The sequence below is a fragment of the Oryx dammah genome, unplaced genomic scaffold (assembly GCF_014754425.2).
Source record: "Oryx dammah isolate SB20612 unplaced genomic scaffold, SCBI_Odam_1.1 HiC_scaffold_3, whole genome shotgun sequence".
NCBI classification, from domain to species: domain Eukaryota; kingdom Metazoa; phylum Chordata; class Mammalia; order Artiodactyla; family Bovidae; genus Oryx; species Oryx dammah.
In genome coordinates, this window is record NW_024070187.1 from 66,558,629 (window position 1) to 66,581,557 (window position 22,929).

At 36.7% G+C, this 22,929-nt stretch overlaps 1 protein-coding gene across 6 annotated transcripts in view; it reads right to left on the reverse strand.

The window, feature by feature from the left end:
- Positions 1–17: 17 nt before the first annotated feature.
- The window catches only part of FRYL (FRY like transcription coactivator), a 263,407-nt gene continuing 240,495 nt past the window's right edge, over positions 18–22,929 (reverse strand). For 4 of the 6 annotated variants that reach the window (XM_040238172.1, XM_040238170.1, XM_040238168.1 and 1 more), the window contains 9 exons: positions 16,634–16,884; positions 13,738–13,945; positions 12,073–12,222; positions 11,244–11,342; positions 7,657–7,725; positions 4,980–4,997; positions 4,065–4,175; positions 2,854–3,044; positions 18–2,534 (listed from right to left, as the gene is read on the reverse strand). In XM_040238172.1, the coding sequence (XP_040094106.1) occupies positions 2,276–2,534; positions 2,854–3,044; positions 4,065–4,175; positions 4,980–4,997; positions 7,657–7,725; positions 11,244–11,342; positions 12,073–12,222; positions 13,738–13,945; positions 16,634–16,884 (1,356 nt within the window). In that variant the 3' untranslated portion in view covers positions 18–2,275. The remainder of the gene's footprint in view (positions 2,535–2,853; positions 3,045–4,064; positions 4,176–4,979; positions 4,998–7,656; positions 7,726–11,243; positions 11,343–12,072; positions 12,223–13,737; positions 13,946–16,633; positions 16,885–22,929) is intronic. The other 2 variants (XM_040238171.1, XM_040238169.1) reach the window with 1 other exon arrangement.

Consider the following 22,929-nt stretch of genomic DNA (forward strand, 5'->3'; position numbering starts at 1 on the left):
CAAAAACTGGGCTCTGATTGAAACTAAATAAGGTGTTTAATAAATTAGGCATTTGATATATTTTGTTAATGAATGTACACTTTGGATCCAGAGGACAAGGAGCATCCAAGTATAGGTTTTAAGAAAATCTGACTTGCAGAGGGAAATCCTAATGATTTTATATCTGCATCTTGCTTTCTGTAGGTGTATTCATCTTTATTACATTATTAATAGACTTAGTTACATATGAATAGGAAAGGGAAATTTCAAATGTATGGAAGGTTTGAGTAATTAGTCAGTTGAACTCAATGTGTTCTCCCCTTTTGAAGGACAATTTTTTTTTAAGAAATAGTCAAGGCAACATTTGAAAAGTTCCTTAATGAGGCAGACTATAATCATTCATCCTTTCTTAAAATACAACACAGACCAATAGCTACAATGCTTTTTATTTTAACAAAAAGGATATAAGGAGGGTGAGAAAAATAGGGGATGGTGAGATAGGATGTAAAGTGTGGTGTGTCTCCAGACACCACTGCTCTCTTCCTGCCCCACACCCAGAAGTCATTAAATAATTTAAAGGACACCATTTACAGTACCAGAACACCATCAAAATAATTGTTTTTATCAGGGTCAAAAAATACAGTGATTATGAATGTGCTGTGACCAGTTACAGAATTTTATAGGTAACATAACTCTAGTCAGCAGTCCAGTGGCGTGCGCGGTGCCCTCAGTTAATGCACTTGAGCATAATTACATTTCTGGCAGGGTCCGCACCGCCAAGAAAAGGCAAAGCTAAGCATTTCATTTCTACATTCTAAACTCTGGAATCCCAGAGCCCAGTTTAAAAGGAAAGTCACAGTGGATAAGAGATGCATATAAAAAATACAAGGTGTTCCTTTCAAATCAGAGGAATTTGTGGGACTACATTCATTTCTTTTACAAAATGCTATTTTAAAAAAAGGACAGAAATCCAGTCCATGTTATGCTGCAAACCTGGACAGTGAATAAGTGTATTGCATGTTTTGGTTAAGTCAGTCTTCAGGCTTCCTTTCATCTTGCCCCGTAGCCCCGGGTTCCTTAAGGGTGAAACATGTGCGTCCTGCAAATACACACAAATGCATGTGCATCTCTCTCCTTGAATTCTGCAGACTTTCAGTGCCTGCAAGTCACATATTCTACCATCAATGACCACAGTTTTTTTCTTTAGCTTTGTACACCTCTTCTTGTATAACAGTGCATTGCACAAATGTACAAGAAAATACCAGTTTTAATCTATACAGTTTCTATAATAATTATGGAGTAAAATAAGTTAACTTTTCTAATGAGAAGCGCTGACGGGCAGCATACATCTTTATTATACATTTTAAAGTCTCCGCAGGCATCTACTTTGGTTAGTTATCAACAATTGTAACATAAGCACTGATCAGAGAACTGAGCAGCATTCCAATAACGTTAACAGATATATTATTTCTTTTTGAAATACTGGGAAAGCCCAGTTTTAAAATATTATTAAAATGTCCTAACATTTACACACTATGAAGAGTTAGATCTAATAAAATAAATTTTTTCAAAAATAATCTTGCAGTGCTCTTTTAGGCATGCTCTGAGACGTTATCACCAAACACCCATACCTTAAAAATATGACTATCACATATGCACACATCTCAGCTCACACACACACACACAATTCCTTATACAGACCAAAAGAACAAAACACTCACGCCCTTATCCCACATATTGGAAAAAAAAAAATCAATGGTTTTTGCAAATAAGTCTTTCTGTGTCTATCTATCCGAATGAATGTTCTTCATGTAGATGACTAAGCATCAGTTGTTGATTATGCTTGTGACTGCTAGAAACCCAAGCAGGTCTGCAGGTCTTCAGCTAAAATGAACCAGCCTCGATTTCAGCCTCATTTTACCTGCTTTCCAATGTCTCAGTATTAGAGGCCATTATTGCAGACATTCTTAGAGTTCTTTTCTTTCTCCAGAAAGTATTGTATTTGTATGCATCACTTTTAGCCCTTTTCTTTTCACGTAGGTAAAGTCATTTAAAAAATTCTTTCTTTATACGCTTATTGTGGGAGGTATTGGCAGCTGTTAAGATGATTAGTTTTTTCCCCTTCAGATATGGTTCTGACATTCTTTTTTACCTTGAGAAAGTTTGACATTAGTTACACTGGGGTTGTGGATGCTGCCAGAAAAAGTCGTCAGTGAACTGCAAGGGTCCATAAAAGGTGCTTGTTAATATTCTTAATCATCTTCAGTTCAGTCTTTTCCTGAATGCCTGAAGTTTCTCAAAATCCAGTGCTCGCCAAATTTCCAATTGGTTTGGCCTGTGCGAGGAGTTGGTATGATTGCACCGTGCGTAGAGACTCTCTTATTTCTAGGTTAAGTTCCATCAGTTTGTAGTTGGCTTCTGACATGTCCAGGTCAGAGCCTATGACTGCAAAGCTTCCCGTCTGGCCCAGCGTCTGGTGGTGGAAATAGATGTGTAACAGCGTCTGGACAGGGGCGTCTTCACAGCTGCCAAAGATGTCATTGGGCCAGAGAGATCTGAAAGCACACAGTATTTGTAAGTCCTGAGAGTCACAGCAATCATTCCAGATTAAGTACTTTTAGGTTAATACTTAACAAAAAAAGTAATTTCCTTATGAATCACTGAGGATCTGTTTTAACATTTTAACAAATACTACTGAAAGTAGCACAGAGAATGAACAAAATCTAAAATTGGTGTCATTGCATTGATAAGTGTACAAAATTAGGTCATGTTTTCCTTTCACAAAGATTGAGACATCAAGTTGAAAACCCAAACCCCATCATAAATTTCCAGTTAGGTATAAAGGCATCTCCTATAAATCCCTTCACATTTTACCTGAAAGCTTTGACTTGTGCTACAGCTGATATAAATTCCTTATTTTTCAAAGTTTCAATTAAAGAATGAATGGCAGTTTCTATAGTAGTTTGTGCAGCTTTGGAAATGTCAATTTCTTCGTTTTCTGAGGCAGACTCGGCTTCTTTGAGGATACTTTCCAACTGGGCAAGTTCCTCTGACATGTTGAAGACCTAAAAGAAAGAAATATACCTTAAAAGGATCAAATTTGTACATTCAGTAACAATACTGAGTACTTACTTAGCTGTGAAAGTACATCTGATGATGGTTAATATTTTCTCTTCAAGATTATTTTCAGTTGTTAAACTTAGGACAGTTAATATTTCAAATTCTCTATTCAGCTGGAATAATTTCAGGTGCCAAAGAATAGTCTTTAGATACTCTTGATAAAACAACAGGTTATCTTAAGTGTAATAAATGTTATTAATACATTGTAATAAGTAAAACAATAGGTTGTTTATATTGGTCTATATTTTAACATGTGATAACATGTTATACATACTTCATCTTGGATAGTAAAAATACATTTATATTATTGTTTTGTAACATAAGGCCTGGAATTCTGGGAGGATCTTGAAAAAAAATTAACAGTAATTAGATGTCTTTATATTTTAAAGGGCTATTTCTCCAAGGTATTTTATATAAACCGGTATGTATGTTTTTTTTTTTTTTTTAAGTAAATTTAGAAAATGCAGTGATTCCCTTGGTGATAGTTCTGGTACCAGTGGTTGGCAAGAGGGAAAGATTCTAAAGCGCCTACCTTTGAATCTGTTCATGCTATGATTTCTAATACTCGCAGTGTTCTTGACGTGTTTATTTTTGTGTGAGTTACTAGAAGTATAGAAATACTACATGGACAAGATGTTAGGGGGTTTCATAATACAATTTTGTCTTTATTGTATTGATGTGCTTCACTTGATTTTTGATTACAGATGATCTATTGCTGCTATTGCGAACTTTAAGGTCTCAAAACTTTTAAGATCGTTGGATATCTGCTTTTAGATTTACTAACTGGTCCTAAAATAGCACATCATTTCAAAAACTGATAATACTTAACTACGGGGGGAAAAAAGACCCACTAGCCACTCTCCATAAGTGACTTTCGACCTTAGCACTCCTGCAAGCAAATAAGTATGAGTGTATTTTAATTTTGTACGATCAGTTACTAATGCCTAGTACAAGTGAATATTTACCTCTGCTTCATTTTTTATTGTGTTGACTTGGTTGATAAGTTTACAGTAGGCTTGGAACAGAAGCAGCAGTTGAAAATGCAATTTGTATAACCTTCGACAGAGCTCCAGTTCCTAGAAATAAATAATACCATGTTAAATTTAGGTGTTATTTTTCATATTTGATGAGACAACAAAGTTCCAATAAAAATTTATAAGTAAATAATTATTTTAAATTGTTCTGAGATTTATCTTTCTGCAGTAAGCAAGTTAATATGGTATGAAGTTGACGAAACACAGATGAAAGATGCTCTGAAGACTGGGATTAAAATAAAAATTTTAAGATTATTGGTTACATAGTTCATTTTTAGTGTGATACATTTTCACATTAGACAAATAGAATTTTTTAGCAGGCAATAAATAGAATGCTTTAAAAAGGATTCACTAGAACTTAAAACTTCATAATGAAAATAATTTACACATTCATATACTCTTGCTACATTGAGATATACATCTCATTGCATTTATCAACAAGTGCTTGATAAAGCAAAAAGTAAAACTGGATAACCTCTCATCTAAAAAGTAAGAATAATTTGCTTTTTAAATTAATTCCTTTTTCTAAAAAAAAAAAAAAACAATTTTATAATCTCACTGAAACAAGGCAAATTAAAAAATGCACTTGGATTATTAAAATTAAGAAATTTAAAAGGAGATTCATTAGAGATGTGTAAAAAGGCAACTGCTGGTTGTACATATTAATTATAAAACCTCATTATCTCTGTAGGACTAAAACATTTCATGGATTAGGGCTATGCAGAACTAAAGCACACACTACTCTTAAAGCAGTCCATGATAAAACATTGCTAGGTCACAAATGGCAAATGAAACCAGTTTGTCTGACATGGATAAGTAGTCTATAAATTAAGACAGGTCACTTACTGCTAGAATTTCCATTTGCTAAGCAAGAAGGTGATCGGGTCACAAAAAATACAAAGGAAAAAAAAGACCAAGAATTAGTGTAAGAAATCATTTTAACTAGGGTCACAGATGTCCCAGGCAAACTGAAGAACATTTAATTACACCCCAAGAAAAATTTATGATGCCATTTCCAGAATAAAGTTTTTTAGACATTTCTATAACAATCCAGGGTGTTTTTCACTCTTTGCCAAATAACAGCTAAATTACATTTAGGCTAAAGTTTATTTCTTATGCAAAAGCTACAAAGAATAAAATCAAACTAGTGGGATGTTGGGAAGTTGGCTACTGAAAGTGGTCATGTATCTGGGTTTTTATAGCCTTAAAAAAAGCTAAATGTAACAAATTTCTGTTAAAGTGGAAAACTTCCAATTACAGTAAGAAATGAGTTATTCCTACTTCTCAGAAGAGAACTGGCATATAATTTTATATAATAGGTATCTGCCCATGAGAATATTACCTCTGACATGGCTCCGCTCGTTCTGGCTTTCTTACCCTTTGCTGTCTACTTAAATCATAAGTTACCATAATTAGCACTGAATCAAAAGGTAAAATATTGAGAGCAGTTGTGTGTTTTAAATTGCATTTCAAATGAAGTTTACTAAACCTCAGAAATTTAACCCAAGTAGGTTTGAATCAAACATCCAGCTTATGGAATATTTAAAAGTTATTACATGAAAATATCTACAGCAACTTAGACCTGGTCTCATTAAAGGAGAAGAATTACTTCTAATTAAAACAGCAGTCATCATATGTAAATATTGCTTTTGAAATATTCAGAAGTCCCTTTTGAAATCTGCTTTTCTAAATAGTTTCCTCTGAAGCACTGTTTATATAACATTTATTGCTATCAATTTAGAAGGGATTTGCTAAGCATAGGTGAACTTTAGCTCTGAACTACTTACCATAAATTACGTGGATGGTCATTCTGTGAATGTTAGTTGAGCACAATCCAATGTCAAACATTAGCATATCTAAATTTCTGAGGTTTTACTTCATATAGTTTTGCATGGAAACTATGAATTTTAAGTATATTTTCATTTCTATTAACATAAAACTGACTCCATACACATATATCCATAGCATCCACTTTAGGATGTAATGGAAAAGATATCACTGATAAAGTTTATAATAATCACAATTATAGGAAATAAACATAATTAATTTCTTAGTTTTGAATTACTAGATCACACAAAATGTTAACACTGTACCTCTAAAAATACTGCTTTTTAGTATGTTGAAATTTGCATATACACAATCCTTTCATTTATCTTTAATATTTATTGAGTGCTTATTAGGCAAATGGCTATACTGGTATATAGGAACAGACAGTACATAATGTTGCATAAAAAGAGACCTCTCCTTTCAAGGAGCTGAATGTGAAAGGAGAGCTAAGATATAAACGGAAGGCTTAAATGTAAAGAGTTTTCACTTTTTACTCAGTAGAGAACCTCAAGCTATTTTAATTGACAGAGACTTCTGAGATGGAACTCCTTGTCATCAGGTAGAAGGGATACAAGAAATACTTAGTCTAACCATCTAATTTATATATAAGAAAAGCAGTCTGTTCCTTGTTTAAGCCATAGTGGCAAAGACAGAACCAAAGGATCTAATTCTAGTCTGAGATTAATCCCTTATCTTGCCCTGTTTCTTTCTTTACACAGATGACATAACAATTTCTTTATGACAGACCAGGATTTGGAGTCAGCCTTTCTAGGTTTGAATCTTAATCCTATTTGCTTACTGATTTTAGATAAATTAGCTTCTTTGAGTCTCGATTTTAATTTGCATATATATTTTCTCCTTATTTAAAAATATTTATTGATTGCTTATTATTTATCCTTATCTCATAATGGGGATAATTATAGCATCTACTAGATGAAATTGTATGGGTAGAAATAATGAATATGAAATGCTCAGCACAATGCCTGGCTAACAGTTAACATTTAGTGAGCGTATACTGCTATTTTCTCAACATTTCAGTTTTGTAAAACTTCAAATTTTTATTACAGTACTACAGTAACTTTTATGACAGTCTGACATTGTAAAAGATTAGAATTCTGATGTCAAATGCAGAGGCTATTAGTTGATTAATGCATGTTCCCCCTATAAAGTTACACTTCTATTAAAATAATTGGTAGGTCTTAATTTTATCCTCATTTAATATATGTGTTATATATGTGCACTCTTCTCTATATTACTGTTTTTTTCACTGAATTTTACTAGCAAAAACCATAACTTATCCAACCAGAATTTCATCTTTGGAAGGACTAACATGAATGTATTACTCCAGTTTGCTTTCTTGACCAATTTATCTGTAGAATACTAACACAGAATGAAAAAATTTTTAAAGAGGCAGACGCAACCAGAAGTCAACCTGGACTATCCAGATATTCATCGAGCTTATCTACTGAATGTTATTAAGTTTCAATCACAAGCTAATCGTTCATTTTTATTAAAGTGAGTTTTTCATTACTAAGCCAACATTCCACTGAACCTAACATTTACAAAGACTGTTCTGATAACAAAAATGAAAAATGTTACAAATACACTTTATTTTTAGGAATAGCAAATAACATTTGAGCATATACATTATTTTACCTGATAAGAAATATAGCAAAACTGAGAATAAGAAACTTACTTGTGCATCTGTGTTTATCCTATACATGTCGTCTTTGGCACCAAATGTCCTCTTACAATTGTCTAACCACTGAAGAAATAAGTAACAGTAAAATTTTAATACAGTAATTGCATAGTACACAATGAAACTGGTACTATAACAGCCTGCACATACAGAACAAAAATCTTAAAAAGTGAACTTGAATTTCTAGGATTGGTTGTAGACACAGGCTTTGATCTCCACTTGAGCAGAATCACTTGTATGCAACAAACCGAAGCAGAGGATGCTGTCTACGTGGCGAGTACACACTGGGGACAGTTTATTAATGGAAACACAATCAGCTGTCTTCTATTCCAGGGACTTGTGGTGCTCCATTTCAGTAAAGAATACTCATTTTTGTAGATTTTACTGGAAATCTTCACAGCCTATACTTGACCTGTGTCTAATGTAAGATGGAGAAATGAAAAGTGGGCTTCCCCTCTTGTCAGTTTAATAAAGGCAACTTAGAATCAACCAGGTCTGTTTGTTTATCAGAAGTGTAATTCTCAGAAGACGTGTGTCACTTTTAATTAGTGAAACAGAAACTCAAATCCATTTAAAATCTTTTTTTTTTTTTCCTTTTTGGACAGCAATGTATGAACAAATGTGTTATCTCCAAAGAGATACTGGTTGCAGAAGCCAAATGTGATTTTCCTTATGCAGGGGCTAGTCCTAAAGATGGATATTAATTTAAGGTAACTTTTCCTTGGCCAGATAAAAAGAAAATAATGGTACTGTGGTTTAGTGGGGAAAAACACTGGACTCACAGAATTTCTAAGCTGAAGTGAAAGCTAAGAGCCTTCAAGCTAAGCACTTAGGTTTTGACAGTTTGATATTAATAATCAACTCTTTTACCTTTCTGGCTCTTTCTTATGTGACAGACTAAACATGATAAAATTACAATATAATATTATCAAATATATAATATGAATTATATTTGAAATTATATAAAACTAGGACATTTTTCATTAGGACTTTGAGAAAAACCATGAGCTACATTGTTTATTTTTGAAAATATTTCACTATTAGACGTTTGAAATTCTCAGTTGTAGCTTAACGGTCTACACGCAAAGAATGAAAATTAGCTGTCTCGGTTGTTTCAAAACAGTCTCTTTGACCTTCTGTCCCTTTTATCCCGGCCCCTCAGCCTGGCTGGGCCCTTAGGCTCTGTGCTTGACAGCAGGTCAGAAGAAAAACATGTTAAGCTTCTGTAGTGAGATACAGCTGCTGGCAGCCACTGTCAAAAGCCAGTCAGCAGATTTCTCTCTATCAGCAAAATTCAGCTGACATCTGTCATGGAATTTGTACATGAATGTCCGCTCACAAAAAATGTTAGAATGCCTATATGGTTCATCATCATCATCACAAGTCTAGCCCAATGTGTCCAGTATGCTGATGAAAAAAATTAATTGCTTATTCTTACTAAATATATTTTTTTACACTGTATGCCTATGATATGGCATGGGGGGGCACTATTCAACATAATTCTGTTACAAGACAAGGCCCAACCCTACTGTGCTGTGGCTGCACACTGGCCTGAAAAGTACAGGTCCACACCTTCCTGTTCAGTGTATTCGAAACACAATAGACAGTCTGTGTACAGAATAACCTCCAGTTCACAGGTTAATCGGTCTTCCTATCATGGATTTTTTTTTTTTTTAAACTCAGGGCTCAAATATTAAAAATTAACTGGAGAGATTTGGCGTCTGGGTGTGATGGAGTAGCTTATGTAAGGCCTGTCCTCAAAGGATAACTATGGAACTTCAGTAAGAACTAGTTGAAAAAGAACTAGGAAGTTAAAAGAACTGATAATATTAGTAAATATCAAACTGTCATATTTAGGGACTTAAATAAAAGTATCAAGAGAGCCCTACTTTGATTCCAGCGTTACTCTAGGGGATTTGCTCATTCCTGTCCATGGGGTCAGAAGCTGAAGTAGTGGCCTACAGTTTCACTGGGCTGGGAAAGCAGGGCTGTCACAGGTAGTGAGGCCCTAAGGATCAAGATCCTGGAGAAGAGGGAGCTGCAGAGGAGGCAGTCCAGCAGTCCGTGTGCACTCTCCCCTTGGTGCATTCGTTCCTGTGTTTATCATGTGCAGGAGAGGCTAAGAAAGCCAGCAGTGGCCTCTGGGAGGCTGAAAAGGTAAACAGAGGCTTTTTGGTCTTATGGTGCTGGGGAGACAAAAACTGTTCGCTTCCAGCCCAGAGAGCGGGTCCTGATGAATACCCCAGGCTTTCACTTGTGATTCTTAGAAGCCTCAAGGAATATACAAGAATGTATTGATACAACTAAAAAACTATTCAGTTCAGTCGCTCAGTCGTGTCCGACTCTTTGTGACGCCATGAATCACAGCACGCCAGGCCTCCCTGTCTATCACCAACTCCTGGAGCTCACTCAAATTCACATCCATTGAGTCGGTGATGCCATCCAGCCAAAAAACTATTAGATGGGCAAAAACTGAATAATGAAAAATAGTTGTTTGATAGAAAAGAAGAAAGGAAGCAAAGGGAGGGATAGGATAAAAAATAGTGACATGACTGCTTATGAAGGAATCAAATTCATTTTTCTCTTCCATACAAGTATTTTAATTGATTCAGCACAATTTTCTGAAACGAACATTCTTGTCCCACTATATTGCAACAGTACTTCTGTTGTAAATTATGATTTGGTCTTACTGGCTGTAGGTCAGAAGTGACCTCTTCTTGGAAATCATAGATTTGGGTTGCATCCATTCTCTGTTAGATCTACACGACTTTGGGAAGTCTCTTTAATTGCCAGTACTTTATTTATACTATAATCCCTACTTTGGTTACTAATTATTTACATAAAGCACAAAGACTTCTATTACTAAATATTCCTATCTAGAATATTTAAAGAATAAGAACCTGGTTTTACATTTCATTCTTCATAGGCCTTTACATGTGATAGATATTTAGTACTTACTAAAGATAGATCGGCCTCCTAGGGAAAAAATACCTGTCTGCAGTTTGTGTGTAAACGAGAACCATTTTTTTCCTTTAAGTTTTTCTGCCCCTGCCAGTTGAAAACAGCATACTGGATTTGCCCTCAGGGACCAGAACTGCTGGCTGTGTTTTGCAGTGCCAGACTGGAGTTAGAGAAACGTTTGCAGGCAGTTATCTATAGTCTACTATATGCTCCTTTCTCCCTTTGCTTGCCCATGTACACATACACATCACAGGAAAAAGATCACCAGTTCATCACAAGTGGCGGGCTTTCTGGACCACAATATCATATGCATTGCTCAGGGAAATACTGCTTTTATATTCCTACTTGCAATGTTGACAGCGGCTATACAGTCTCCAGACAGAAGCTTTTTATAAAGCGAATTTTCCATTGTGTTCTAAGACTCTTAGAAGGCCAGTTTCTAAAAGCTGAAGATAGGAATTAACTGGACAGGCAGCTCCAAGTTCCCCACCATTCTCAGCATAACCCTGAGGCAAGTAGTAAGAGGTGCTGTTTCCCTCTCGGCTATTCTGCCAGGTTAGCATGTCTAGTGTCACAAGTAACTACTTTTTTTTTTTTTTTTTACATTGTAAAAAGGGACTGACCTGCTCAGCTGCTTCTTTTTTGGCATTGTAAGTATCCAGGTGTTCCTGCAGCTCCAAAACACTGAACTTTAATGTTTCTAGCAAATCACAGGACATCAGCTGTCAAATCAGAAACACATTGATCCAGATCACCATTTCTGATCACAATCCTGAGACCAAAAACTTTGGGTTATGGGTTAGTGAATTTTCAAGCCATGTTAAGCCAGCGTCCCCTACTGCCAACTGTCCTGTACTAAGGACTGACCTTTCACTGAAACAGAGGAGTGTGGTGTGGTTTCAGGAATGTCAGAAAGGATAAGCATGCCTTCTAATGCTTTCAAAACCTGGCTCAGGCAAAAGTGGCATGTCCCACCAGGGTATACCTTAACAGTAATACACTTGAAGCTTTTTAAACCGTAATTCTTTAATTGTCTTAATACATAATCTACAAATGTGCTTGGAGACAAGTGGAGAAGACCAGGGAGTTCTGGGTTCTTCATGGTGGTGGTAGGGTGGTGGGGGATGGGGGTGGTGGTAATGTGTCTAGCCCTCTCCTGTGAGCTTTGATTCAGGAACCAGGGAAAAGTACGCATCTCTAAGCATGATTCCTTAGCTTTTCCATTCACGACTCTCTGAAAGGTGAGGGCAGGAAGAGGTCAGAATCAGAAACAGTCACAAGTCACTGCATCTAGTACATGGGAACTATATTTTGCTAGATATTTATAATCAAGTTGAAAATATGAACCTTTAGATTTTAAAATTCTGAATTACCTTTAAAAAAGACCATTTACTGAGTGATGCCATTCCAATTTACTTTTTATGATAAAGTAAGCCTCATGTAAAAACTTACTGTTTCAGCATCCACAAAGACTGTTGGGCATTCTGAACACATCATCATCACTTCCAATGAGCTTTTAAATTTGGCACCAATGCGCTGCAGACTCTCACCAAGAAAGCTGACTGCCTCATTAGTTATGTCCCCAAACTTTCTTTGAATTGACTGTGGAGAAAATATAAGAAAATGTATTTCATATGAAAGCCTTTCTTAATCTTTAAGTAAAAAAGCATAATTTATAATGAGAGCAACCTTCTATTTTAAAACTATGATTGTAGTGATATATACAGAACCCTAAAAATCAATCTATAAACCCTTATTTTTAGGCACTTCTTTAGGAAACGATAATTTCTAAAAAACGATCAAAGATTTATTGTATAGTATTCCTGAAAAAAGAAACTAACGATACATGCTATTCATCTCCCCATTCCTAAGATTTTTTTCATTAGGAAAGAGAGGAGGAGTACATGATAGATATTGCTGGAAATAAAGCCCTCACATGCACGAGGAATTAGATCTTCCAAAGTTAAATTCTACCAAATGAAACTTTCAGTAAAAGTAGTTTACTCTCCTTGGATATGTTTATCCAAGGAGATAAACTATCTACTTGGAAAGTTTACTCTTCTGCTGACTTGAACTGAAGTCATCAAAATGCACCAAGGGCAGTATCTTCTCAAAACTCAAGAATACTCATTCACATAAAACCATCAAGGCCTAAACCATAGTGAACACGGAATGAATCAGATGCTATGCCAACAATGTAATTACTTTACAAATACTTGGATCTGTACCTACAGGTATATGTGCAGCACCATTAGGTGTCATTACGATAAATTTAAAACAAAGTATAAGCCACAGTCTCACGCATGGAGAAATTTGTATCTCTGGAAAGAAAAGAATATAAATAGAAAACCAAGTAGCAATGCAAAACTACAAAATTAAATAAGTGTTCAAGTTAATAAGCACTGAAGAACTTTCAGGAGAGAAAGACTGAAGGCTGGGAAAACTTCAGTGAAATTATGTACCGAGTTGGGTCTTCTAAGATGTGCAAAATTTTTGCTTAGGTGGGGTGGAAAGGTGGCAGGTAGTTGGGAAAATAATGACTTAAATGTCAGCCTTGGTTTCCCTAGCTACAGAATGCTAAAAATACATTACATAGGTCTGTTGTAAGAATTACTTGCTGTAAAACATTTAGCCTAGTGCCTTACATGTAGTGAGTACTGAATAAATGTTAGCTCATATTACTTTCAGGGATGGAAGCAGACTTGGTTAAAAATTTTAAGGTCCCCACACAGTAATGAAAGTGCCAATGAATTGAACACTTTATGACAGATTGTCTTATGATAGTGACTGAAAGCTCCTTAAAGGCAGGAACCCTCCTTTATATTTCTTTGGTGTCCCTGAAGGTGCCTAGCATATTCCAGAATTTGATTAAACGTTATTTGGAAGTTTTACTCTAATTACCTTAGGGGAAGTATCTGTACTAGTCACTGTATAATGTCCTAGCAGTGCTACAATGTCAAAGTGTAAATTTAAATTATCACTATCTTAGGAAAATAAAAAAAAACTTCAAAGGAAACTAGTGAGAATATTAAAATTTGAGATACTGATTTTACATAAAACCCCGTAACTTTATCAGATAACCGTAATACGAATTCAGAAGTCTCCAACCTTACTGACCTGAAACAGCCTAGAAAACACGTGAAAAGTAAACACTGCACAGGACCCGTCAGTGTCAGACAGCATCTGATTCACGTGGCAGCGCCAGGCTTCCTCCTCGTCATCATATGCTACTGGCTGGAAAGCGGCTATGATGGCAGAGAGAAACGGTGATGGCAGAGGTGATGTCTGCACTTCTGGAAAACCATCTTGTTCTTCTTCATCTTGACTGTTAACACATACATAGTCATCATAATATTATCTTAAAAGAATACACTCAATTATTTAAAATACTTTAAGTCATCTAACATTATTTCTTACATATGTACACATACTGATTCAGAAAATGGGCGACCACCTAAATTTTGTGAGCAAGCATGAATAAGCAGATTCTCACCCTGTTCTTTGTAGCATCTTGTTCTTTCTTAGCATCTTTGGATTTAGAAATCTAATTTCACACAACCACCTTAAAACAATCCTACAATGGGGCTTCCCTGGGCTCAATGGGTAAAGAATCCACCTGAAATGCAGGAGACGCAGAAGATGTGGGCTCAATCCCTGGGTCAGGAAGATCCCCTGGAGGAGCGCATGGCAACCCAGTCCAATATTCTTGCTTGAAGACTCCCATGGACAGAGGAGTCTGGCAGGCTACATTCCATGGGGTTGCAAAGAGTCAGACATGTCTGAAGTGACTGAGCAATCCTACAATATGCCAGGGCTATGGAATAATTTCAGTACCTTCTATGACTAATACAGACTAGAATGACTTCATTTTAAATGGTCAATTTCAGAGGCTTTTTATTTGAACAGGCTCAAATTGGCAATCATGATATTTTTAAAGTTTTTGTCATGTACTTTTGTGTCAAGGGCTATATATTAGGTGCCTTACATGGGCTGTTTTCATTCAATCTTCACAGAAACTCTATGAGAGTTAAGTACTATTATTATCCTGACTTTTACCAGTGAAGGACAAAAAGTTCAGTGAGGTTAAATGATGTGCCTAGGCTGCTGGGTAGGAAATGACAGAGCCAGAATTTGAGGCCAGTTCTATGGGACCAAACCCAGTATTATAAAGCCATGAGGCATGTTATGTGCCTAGCAGTGTGGCAGTAACAGATCTGACTCAAAGAAATAGAAGATCTGGCCTTTTTTTCTTTTTTTGAGGAATCTATAATCCCCACAGTCAGATAATATATACACACAAATATAAGACAATGAAAAAAAAGGGAGGGATATATGGTATTTGGGTTGAGCATCCCATAAAGAAACGTGTGACCCTGGGTCTTAAAGAGGTGTTTGGAGTCAGACTCCAGAAAGACATGTGTTACTCAAGGTCTTAAAATTGTATATTTCACATTACAGGCCTCCACAAGACCATTCAGAAATTACGGAGCAATTCATCTAGAAGAGAGGGATCTGAAAAGACTGGGGAGAAAAGGTCAAAAGGAAGCAGACATTTGAAGTGAAAACTTAAATTCTACCTCAAAAAGTTTAATTTTTAAGATGTCACTATGGTGATTGATTTTAAGAAAACGTATCCTGTAACCTTGAGCAGATACACCTCTGTATTTACTAAGGATGCTCTACTTATTATTTCATCTTTAGTACTTGGCCAAAGTCAACTCTCTTGTCTGCAGCCTTTTAGAAAGCCAGATATCTGAGTATCACTCCTGCGTCATTCCTGACGTCTCTGAGTTTGTGTATGATCAATGAGTGAGTGAGTACACATGTCAGAGCCAAGTCAGTGACATGAACAACATGTGTCACCAGGACCCCTTGTTAATATCTGAGTGTACACTTTCAAATACAGGGGAGCATTCTAGATACACTGAGAATGAAACACCTCCTTATGTGCTGTATATGTTAAAACACTTATCACTTGAAGTATAAATAAAAAAGCTTTAATTGTAGGAGTAGAACTCTGATATACTTGATCATTAAATATTAAATTTTATATGAGCTTCAAACTGTTGAATAGGGAAATAGATACACTGACAGATAATGCATTAAAATTAGATGCCTTTATAAAGAACATTATTTTGAGCCACAAATGTTTATAAAATTAAAAAATATAAAAACAAAACATTAGATAATAGATTACATCATAATTCTCATCACTGAAGGACTATTTTGTGTTTAAGTGACATAAGTGACATAAGCCACCAGAATTTCCTTTAAGAACTTTATGTAATTCATCATTCAATTCTGTCTGGTTAAAGAATCCGCCTGTAATGTGGCAGACCTGGGTTTGATCCCTGGGTTGGGAAGATTCCCTGGAAAAGGGAAAGGCTACCCACTTCAGTATTTTGGCCTGGAGAATTCCATGGACTTTATAATCCATATGGTCACAAAGAGTCGGACATGACTGAGCAACTTTCACAATTCCGTCAGCCCGTGAGTAGAAAAAAGTCCTGTGTGAGATTTCTTCATACTTTGTGGTAATTTTGAATGGATGATGCATAAACATTTAAAAAGAGCACTCTAACATTTGACAGTACTAAGAAATGATACTTCTGCCCATTATATAAGTCAAACTTTATAACTATTAGTAATAAGACTATAATTTTTGGAATATATTTCAGATTTGTTTTGGTATCACCGAAGTTCCTTCCATAATTTTGATACTTGGGTCCACCCACGGCCCAATATGGATTTTAGCACGTGGGCACTTGGCATTCTGCCCAAATAGGTATCTGGTGTACTTCTAAATGTAGACTCACTGTGCTCTGAGAATGGCCTATTTGTTTTTCTTTAAGTGAACAGCAATAACAGAGAGTAAAACCATGGCAGGAACTCATTTTACCTTTAAAATGTACACAGAAATGAAAGTCAGTTTACTGGAACAGAGGGTCGTGTTCGGGAGGGGACAGGGTAGAAGCATCACCTCATCGCCGTGTCTGCGACACTGTACTCTCACCTCGACAGCCCCGAGAAGTCTGCTTCCTCCTCCTCGCATCGCTCGTCTAGTTCCTTCAGAGCTAAGGTGACGTCTTCCTCACAGACCGACCCGGGGTAGCTCTCAGGACCTGGAGGCTCCGGCAGGTCCGTCTCCTCTAGATCCAGAATCCCTTGACACACGAGAGAGTCCTGCTGTTCTTGAATAATATACGACCCATCATCTTCAAAGGCGGTAAGAACCTGTTCTTCCTTTAATACTGAACTTGTATCCTGAAAAACAATTGTATTTTTTTTTTACAAACTTTTAAAACATTAAAAAGCAAATTTTACCAACACAATAAATGACTGTTGCCACCAATCTACATTTATTTTATTAGGCAGTCTTCATTTACACAGTTTGATTTTGGGAGTTTTTGGACTCTGATCACATAAAAAAATTTTTTTTTTAATAGTTTCCAGTTTAAAACCCTTTGAAATTAAAGTGTATCACTGACTGCCACACAGAAACATCAAGGAGATCTTTCTTCAACAGGACTCAGCTGTTTACTTAGAAATATATCCTTTGGGGAAATATCTTCTCTCCCACATATTCTAATTCTCCATAGGTAGAGCTTTATATTACCACTATAAATTTTCTCTTATGGAAATGTCATTTCTTTCATTATGCTAGAACTTATTCTCCAGTGAATTCTAGATATAAGAAGGGGAGGTAATTCAGAATGCTTAGCCCGTTGGCTCTGCGGGGCTACCTGTGAATCACGAACAGGTCTTGACCAGTCAGGATGCTGTTGAACAGAAACGACGAGGGCAGCCTGACTGGCGTGAATACCTGGGATGTATGATTTGCTTTCAGGTAATAAGGTTATAATAATTTATTTAGATTTGAGTACTGAGACATCTTCATCACTGAGTTAAGAAAATGCTGGAAAATTTTAGACTGTGGTACTCTTGAGAATTAAATGAACTATAAAGTCACTTATCAATGAGGGACATGATAACGGAAAGCATGTTGTGGCATTTTTTTCCCTATCCATTGTAACGTTACTGAAATAATGTTGATACATGTGCCTGGCATGGAGTAAAAGTTCAACAGGTGTTGGCTGAATAAACGAGCTACCACTACTGAAAAAGAAAAATACTTCCAGGGTCTAGATCACGACATCGGCACCAGTTTTAATTCACATGGACATTGGTTCCATCAGTTTGAAAATAAGCACTAATGGTCTTTCAGTTTCTTTCAGGACTTAGACCTAAGGTTACTATTGAGTCAAACAGCAGTTTCTCACCTCTTTGTCACAGATGAAAATAGAATTTCCCCTTCCAAATTATGAAAAGTAAGTGAAATCCAGCGCCCCTGATCTTAGACCAGCCTGGGCTTTAGTTTTGTTGTTTATAGTCACCCAGTCGTGTCTGACTCTTTTTCGACCCCATAGACTGTGGCCCTCTAGGCCCCTCTGTCCATGGGATTCTTCAGGCTACTGGAGTGGGTTGCCGTTTCCTCCTCCAGGGGATCTTCCCAACCCAGGGATTAAACCCATCTCTTCGCATCTCCTGTATTACAGGTGGATTCTTTACCATTGAGCCACTGGGGAAGGCTGGGTCTTAATTTACTCACCTGTAAATTCGTGTATAACATGAAGGATTCTGGGCTGAGTGCTCTGGGATAAATTAGTAACTAACTACAATTAGTGTGCAAACTAATACGGGGCTAATTATGCAAACCACAATAATATACAGTAGAGTATAGTTAAGTTCATGTTTGGGAACGCATGTACACCTGTGGTGGATTCATGTCAATCTATGCCAAAACCAATACAGAATTGTAAAGTAAAAATTAAAAATAAATAAATAAATTTAAAAAATTAAAAAAAAAAAAAAGTGTAAGGAATGACAAAGATGGGGTAGCAATAGTGCAATGAATGTTTCTGTCCCCTCAAAATTCATATGCAGAAACCCTAAGCTCCAATCCCCTCAAAATTCATATGCAGAAACCCTAAGCCCCAGTCGGGTGGTATCAGAAGTGGGGACCTTGGGAGGTGATTAGGTCATGAGGGTAGAACTCTCATGAATGAGATCAGGCCCTTAAAAGAAGAGGATAAAGAGCTATCCTGTTCTTTCCCACCATGTCAGAACAAAGCAAGAAGAGCTCCCAGGAAGAGAGCCTGCACCAGACAGCAGTTGGCTGGCACCTTGATCTTGGAGTTTCTGGCCTCCAGAACTGTGGGAAATGCATTTCTATTGTTGATAAGCCCCTCCCACCCCAGGTGATGGTATTTTTGTTACAGCAGCCAAAGCTAAGACAGATGGGAAAAGGACCTGCACGAAGTGTACTAAGGAAACACCTGGTCTGGAATAGTTATGCAGAGAAAGTACAAACTCTGAGTCTTCACAGGATGGTACTTTATAAATAATATGGTCTAATCATTCCTTATTTGCTGCAATAGTTTATATTCAATACACTCTATTTAAGGTTTCCATCTGAATTTTTTTCTTAAAGATTTGGCCATTAAACAACTAAGAATTAGTTACTTGGAAAGATACTGTGACTAATAGTGCCAGAGACACTGCTACACCTAGAATTTTTATTGGTATTAATTTTTCCTTGGGCATCAGTTTGAACTTATCGTACTGAAATGATGCACCACCAAATTTCTTGGTTTAATGCCATTACTTTTCATTGGTGCATACCTGTGTTTTATTGTTATTTGTTCTTGAATAATAATTTGAAAATACATGTTTCATCTAAAATTATAATGTATGCTCAAATTCTCTAGTAACTCCTAGGTTTCATGAAGAGAGAACTTTTTGGCTAATGGAATGAATTCCGTTATTATATGTAAATGCTGAGAATCAAATTTTCTTGAACATTACCTTATTGCACAGTGACTCCTCTGTCTCTCTGCCTCACACACACAAACACACACTGTCAAAGTTTCATTTTGTATAAGGAATAATTTCTGGCATGCATGAATTGGTATCTAAACTACTATAAATATTAGAAGAAATCCCTCTGTGGAGGTTCTTCTGATAAACACAAGGATATAATCCCTTCTAGAAGGAATTAGCCAAGTAAGAATATTGGAGTGGGTTGCCATTCCCTTCTCCAGGGGATCCTCCCAACCTGGGGATCAAACCTGGGTCTCCCGTATTACAGGCAGGCAACCTGAGCTCTTAAGTTTTCTGTCTTGAGGTAGAATGCTTTAGCTTATTATGGTGTCCTAATATTACACAATTCAAGGGCAGAAATTCAAATAAACATTTCTAGGAATTTTTTTCTTTAGTTCATAAAATATTTCATCCAGTGAAGTTAACGGCTTTCCTCATCTTAAGAAATTGCTTTATAGCGATATGTATAGTATCTGTAACTCATAACTTTATATAATAGGGTTATGGTTTTATTTATTAGTGCTTTTATACTTTCTTTAAAGGGGCAATTTTGGGTTACGTGACACTATTTGTCATACCAGGAAAAACAAACTAGGCCAACATATCCAACAGACACAAACCTGAATCATTCTCTTGTGGACAACTGTTCTGGTGAATTTTTATGTCAACAGAATTATTTTTAAATGAAATAGTATGTTTCAAAAAATATCCCCATTCTCCTCTGTCAGTGTTACAAAGTTTATAGTGATAAGGGAACACACTATTGTAAAAGGAAAAAACATAGTAAATTTTAAAAGTGTTTTTCCTTCATTTAAAAAAAAGTGTCCTTGGGAACTTGATAGTGTGTTGGAAGTAGGCCCATTAGATACTGTTGGATATATGAATGACTCATCTGAAATAACACAATTTCCAGTATGTATGGGAATACATATGAATTTCCAATTCATTTCCAATCAATATGAATAACTTCCAGGAGGTAGCTTACTTACTATGAATACAGCTATTTTAATAACCAAAACTAAAAGATTTTCCTGTTTGTTAACTATTTGTATAGTTAAAACACAGGACCATTAACCATATCGCTTTTGTTAAAAAGCTATTTTCCATTGTTTCTAATGAGAATGTCTGCTGACTTATAACATGCTATGAGCTATCTTGGACACAACAGATCAGATGATCAATGAGTAGCTAACGCTCACGTGACAGCCTTCCCATACTGAAAGAATACAGTCTACTTCAGGTGCAGTTCTGAAGTCTGCTCCCTTCATAAACACCTTCCTGTCCACGCACTCTGTCACTTAAGGCTCCTTATCTCCTCCTAATATGCTTCTGGTGTGTCTCTTCATCTCTGCCTTCTCCAACCCTCCCTCCACACCTCTGTAAGAGAATTTACTAAAACACAGGTCAAACTGTAACCTTGCCCGATGACAGACTGCAAGCTCCATGGAGGAGGTACAGGTACGAGAACACACTTTCACTTTTCCACAAAAAAGCCGAGATTGAAAAAAATAAACACGATCAGATTATGCCCTTTGGGCTTAAAATCCTCTAGTTGTTGCCCGCTGTATGGCCTCTAAGATCACCCTTGTGAGCACCTGGCCCCCTCCAGCTCCTTCTCTCCCAATGCCACTCTCTCAGGTTCCCTGAACTCCAGCTCCACAGGCTGACATTTTAGCTCTTCAGATACCTGGGGGCCTTTTCCACTCCTGTTTCCTGGGCCCCGAACTCCCTTCCTCCACACTTACAATGACTGGCTCCTTCTCATCACTTGTTTCCACCAGATGCTACCCTACCTAAGTGTCTCCGTCACCAAGTCCATATTCTCGTTAGATTTTCTTAATATGGGTAGAAAAGGGATAACTTTCTGATATATCATTGATATTTTATGTTTTTACCTGTTTACTATGTCTCTCCTGCTCAAATGAAGCTCCATAAACCAGAAGCCTTTGTCTGTTCCACACGGCACTGTGTGCCCAGGGCTAGGACAGAGCCTGGCACATGGCAGGGCTCAGTAAACAAATATGCTTAAATGACTGAGTGCTTGGGTGCCCTGGGTATTCCCACCCAGGTATCTGGGACAGGGCCTGGCACACAATTGGCATCTTTGGGAAGAATGAAGATTCATGACTTCCTATCGTTTCAAATAAAGCCTGCCCTTAGTGGAACCCAGCGTGTCTTAGATCCATCCATCTTTCCTCCTGCCGCTGCTGCTCCTCCTCTTCTCTAGAGCGATTCCTGCTGCTGCCTGCACATTCCATGTTATTTCACATGGCTGTGTCTTTCTATGCCATGTCCCTCTGCCTGCAGTGTCTCAAATGCCACAAAGCCCGTTCTTCGCCACGTAACCCCTAATGCACAGCTGATTGGTTCTCACTCTGAGTTTTCACAAAGCCTTGAGCATGTCTGTTTCTGAGTTTCTCATACTGACCTGCAGTGCTTTTTTTTTTAAAACCTTCTGTCTCCCTTAATAGCCAGTGGACACTCTGAAGACAAGGTCATGCTTTACTCATCTTTTCAGCACCTAATGGAATGCCCAGTATCTAGTAAATCTCAATGAATATTTGTTGAGTTATCTAAGCTTCAGCCATAGTAATATGAACATTTAAAAAAGCTACCCCCCAAAAGCCTTCATTTCAAAATACATCTGCTTACTGTAAAGATGTATGATACACTGTTGGTGTAATAAGAACATGAGATTTCTCCTTACTCAGACAATAAGATCTAATAATTAGACTGGTCTTGCTTTGATAACTATATTAATTTGGTTAACACTGAAAAAAAGTGTAGTATTTTCCTGATACCAGGGCATACATAACAGCACATATGAAAGAGCTATAGCAATTACAGTTTTTTAAAGAGATATCTACAGTAGTCTTAAAAAGGCAACTAAGAAAACGAATACTCACTTATTTTTGGTCATTAGCTTGGAATCTGGCTTACTTCTCACAGGCCTTTCCAAAAAACATAACACTGGTAGTTCCACAGTCCTTCTAAAAGGTTTCATTTAACCAATTGCTAACACAGCTGGCCTGAGGTTTTCATCCCAATTACAGCACCAATCACAAAAAAAAAAAAAAAAAAAAAAAAAACAAAACCCCAAATACAAAGCAAAAAGAGAAGAAAAAAACAAAAGCGGTCCTTCAGCACCCGAGAAGATGCTCCCATCCCCGGAGAAGCACCGGTACATTAACCTAATCACGTTCTGCAGCAGGAAATGCTCATTAAAAACACTTAGGGTTATTTTTAACCTGTAGGTCATTTCCTTAATCCATCACTTTTTTTTTCTTCAGTGATCAGATTTGACTATTTCACTTGGACTAAATCACTTAACCAACAGGTTAGAAATACTGCAAACAAATCAAATAATTAGCGTATCAGATGAAAACTCCTTTGAAAGAAAAGCAAGGGGTATCACAGATTGCTAAAAAG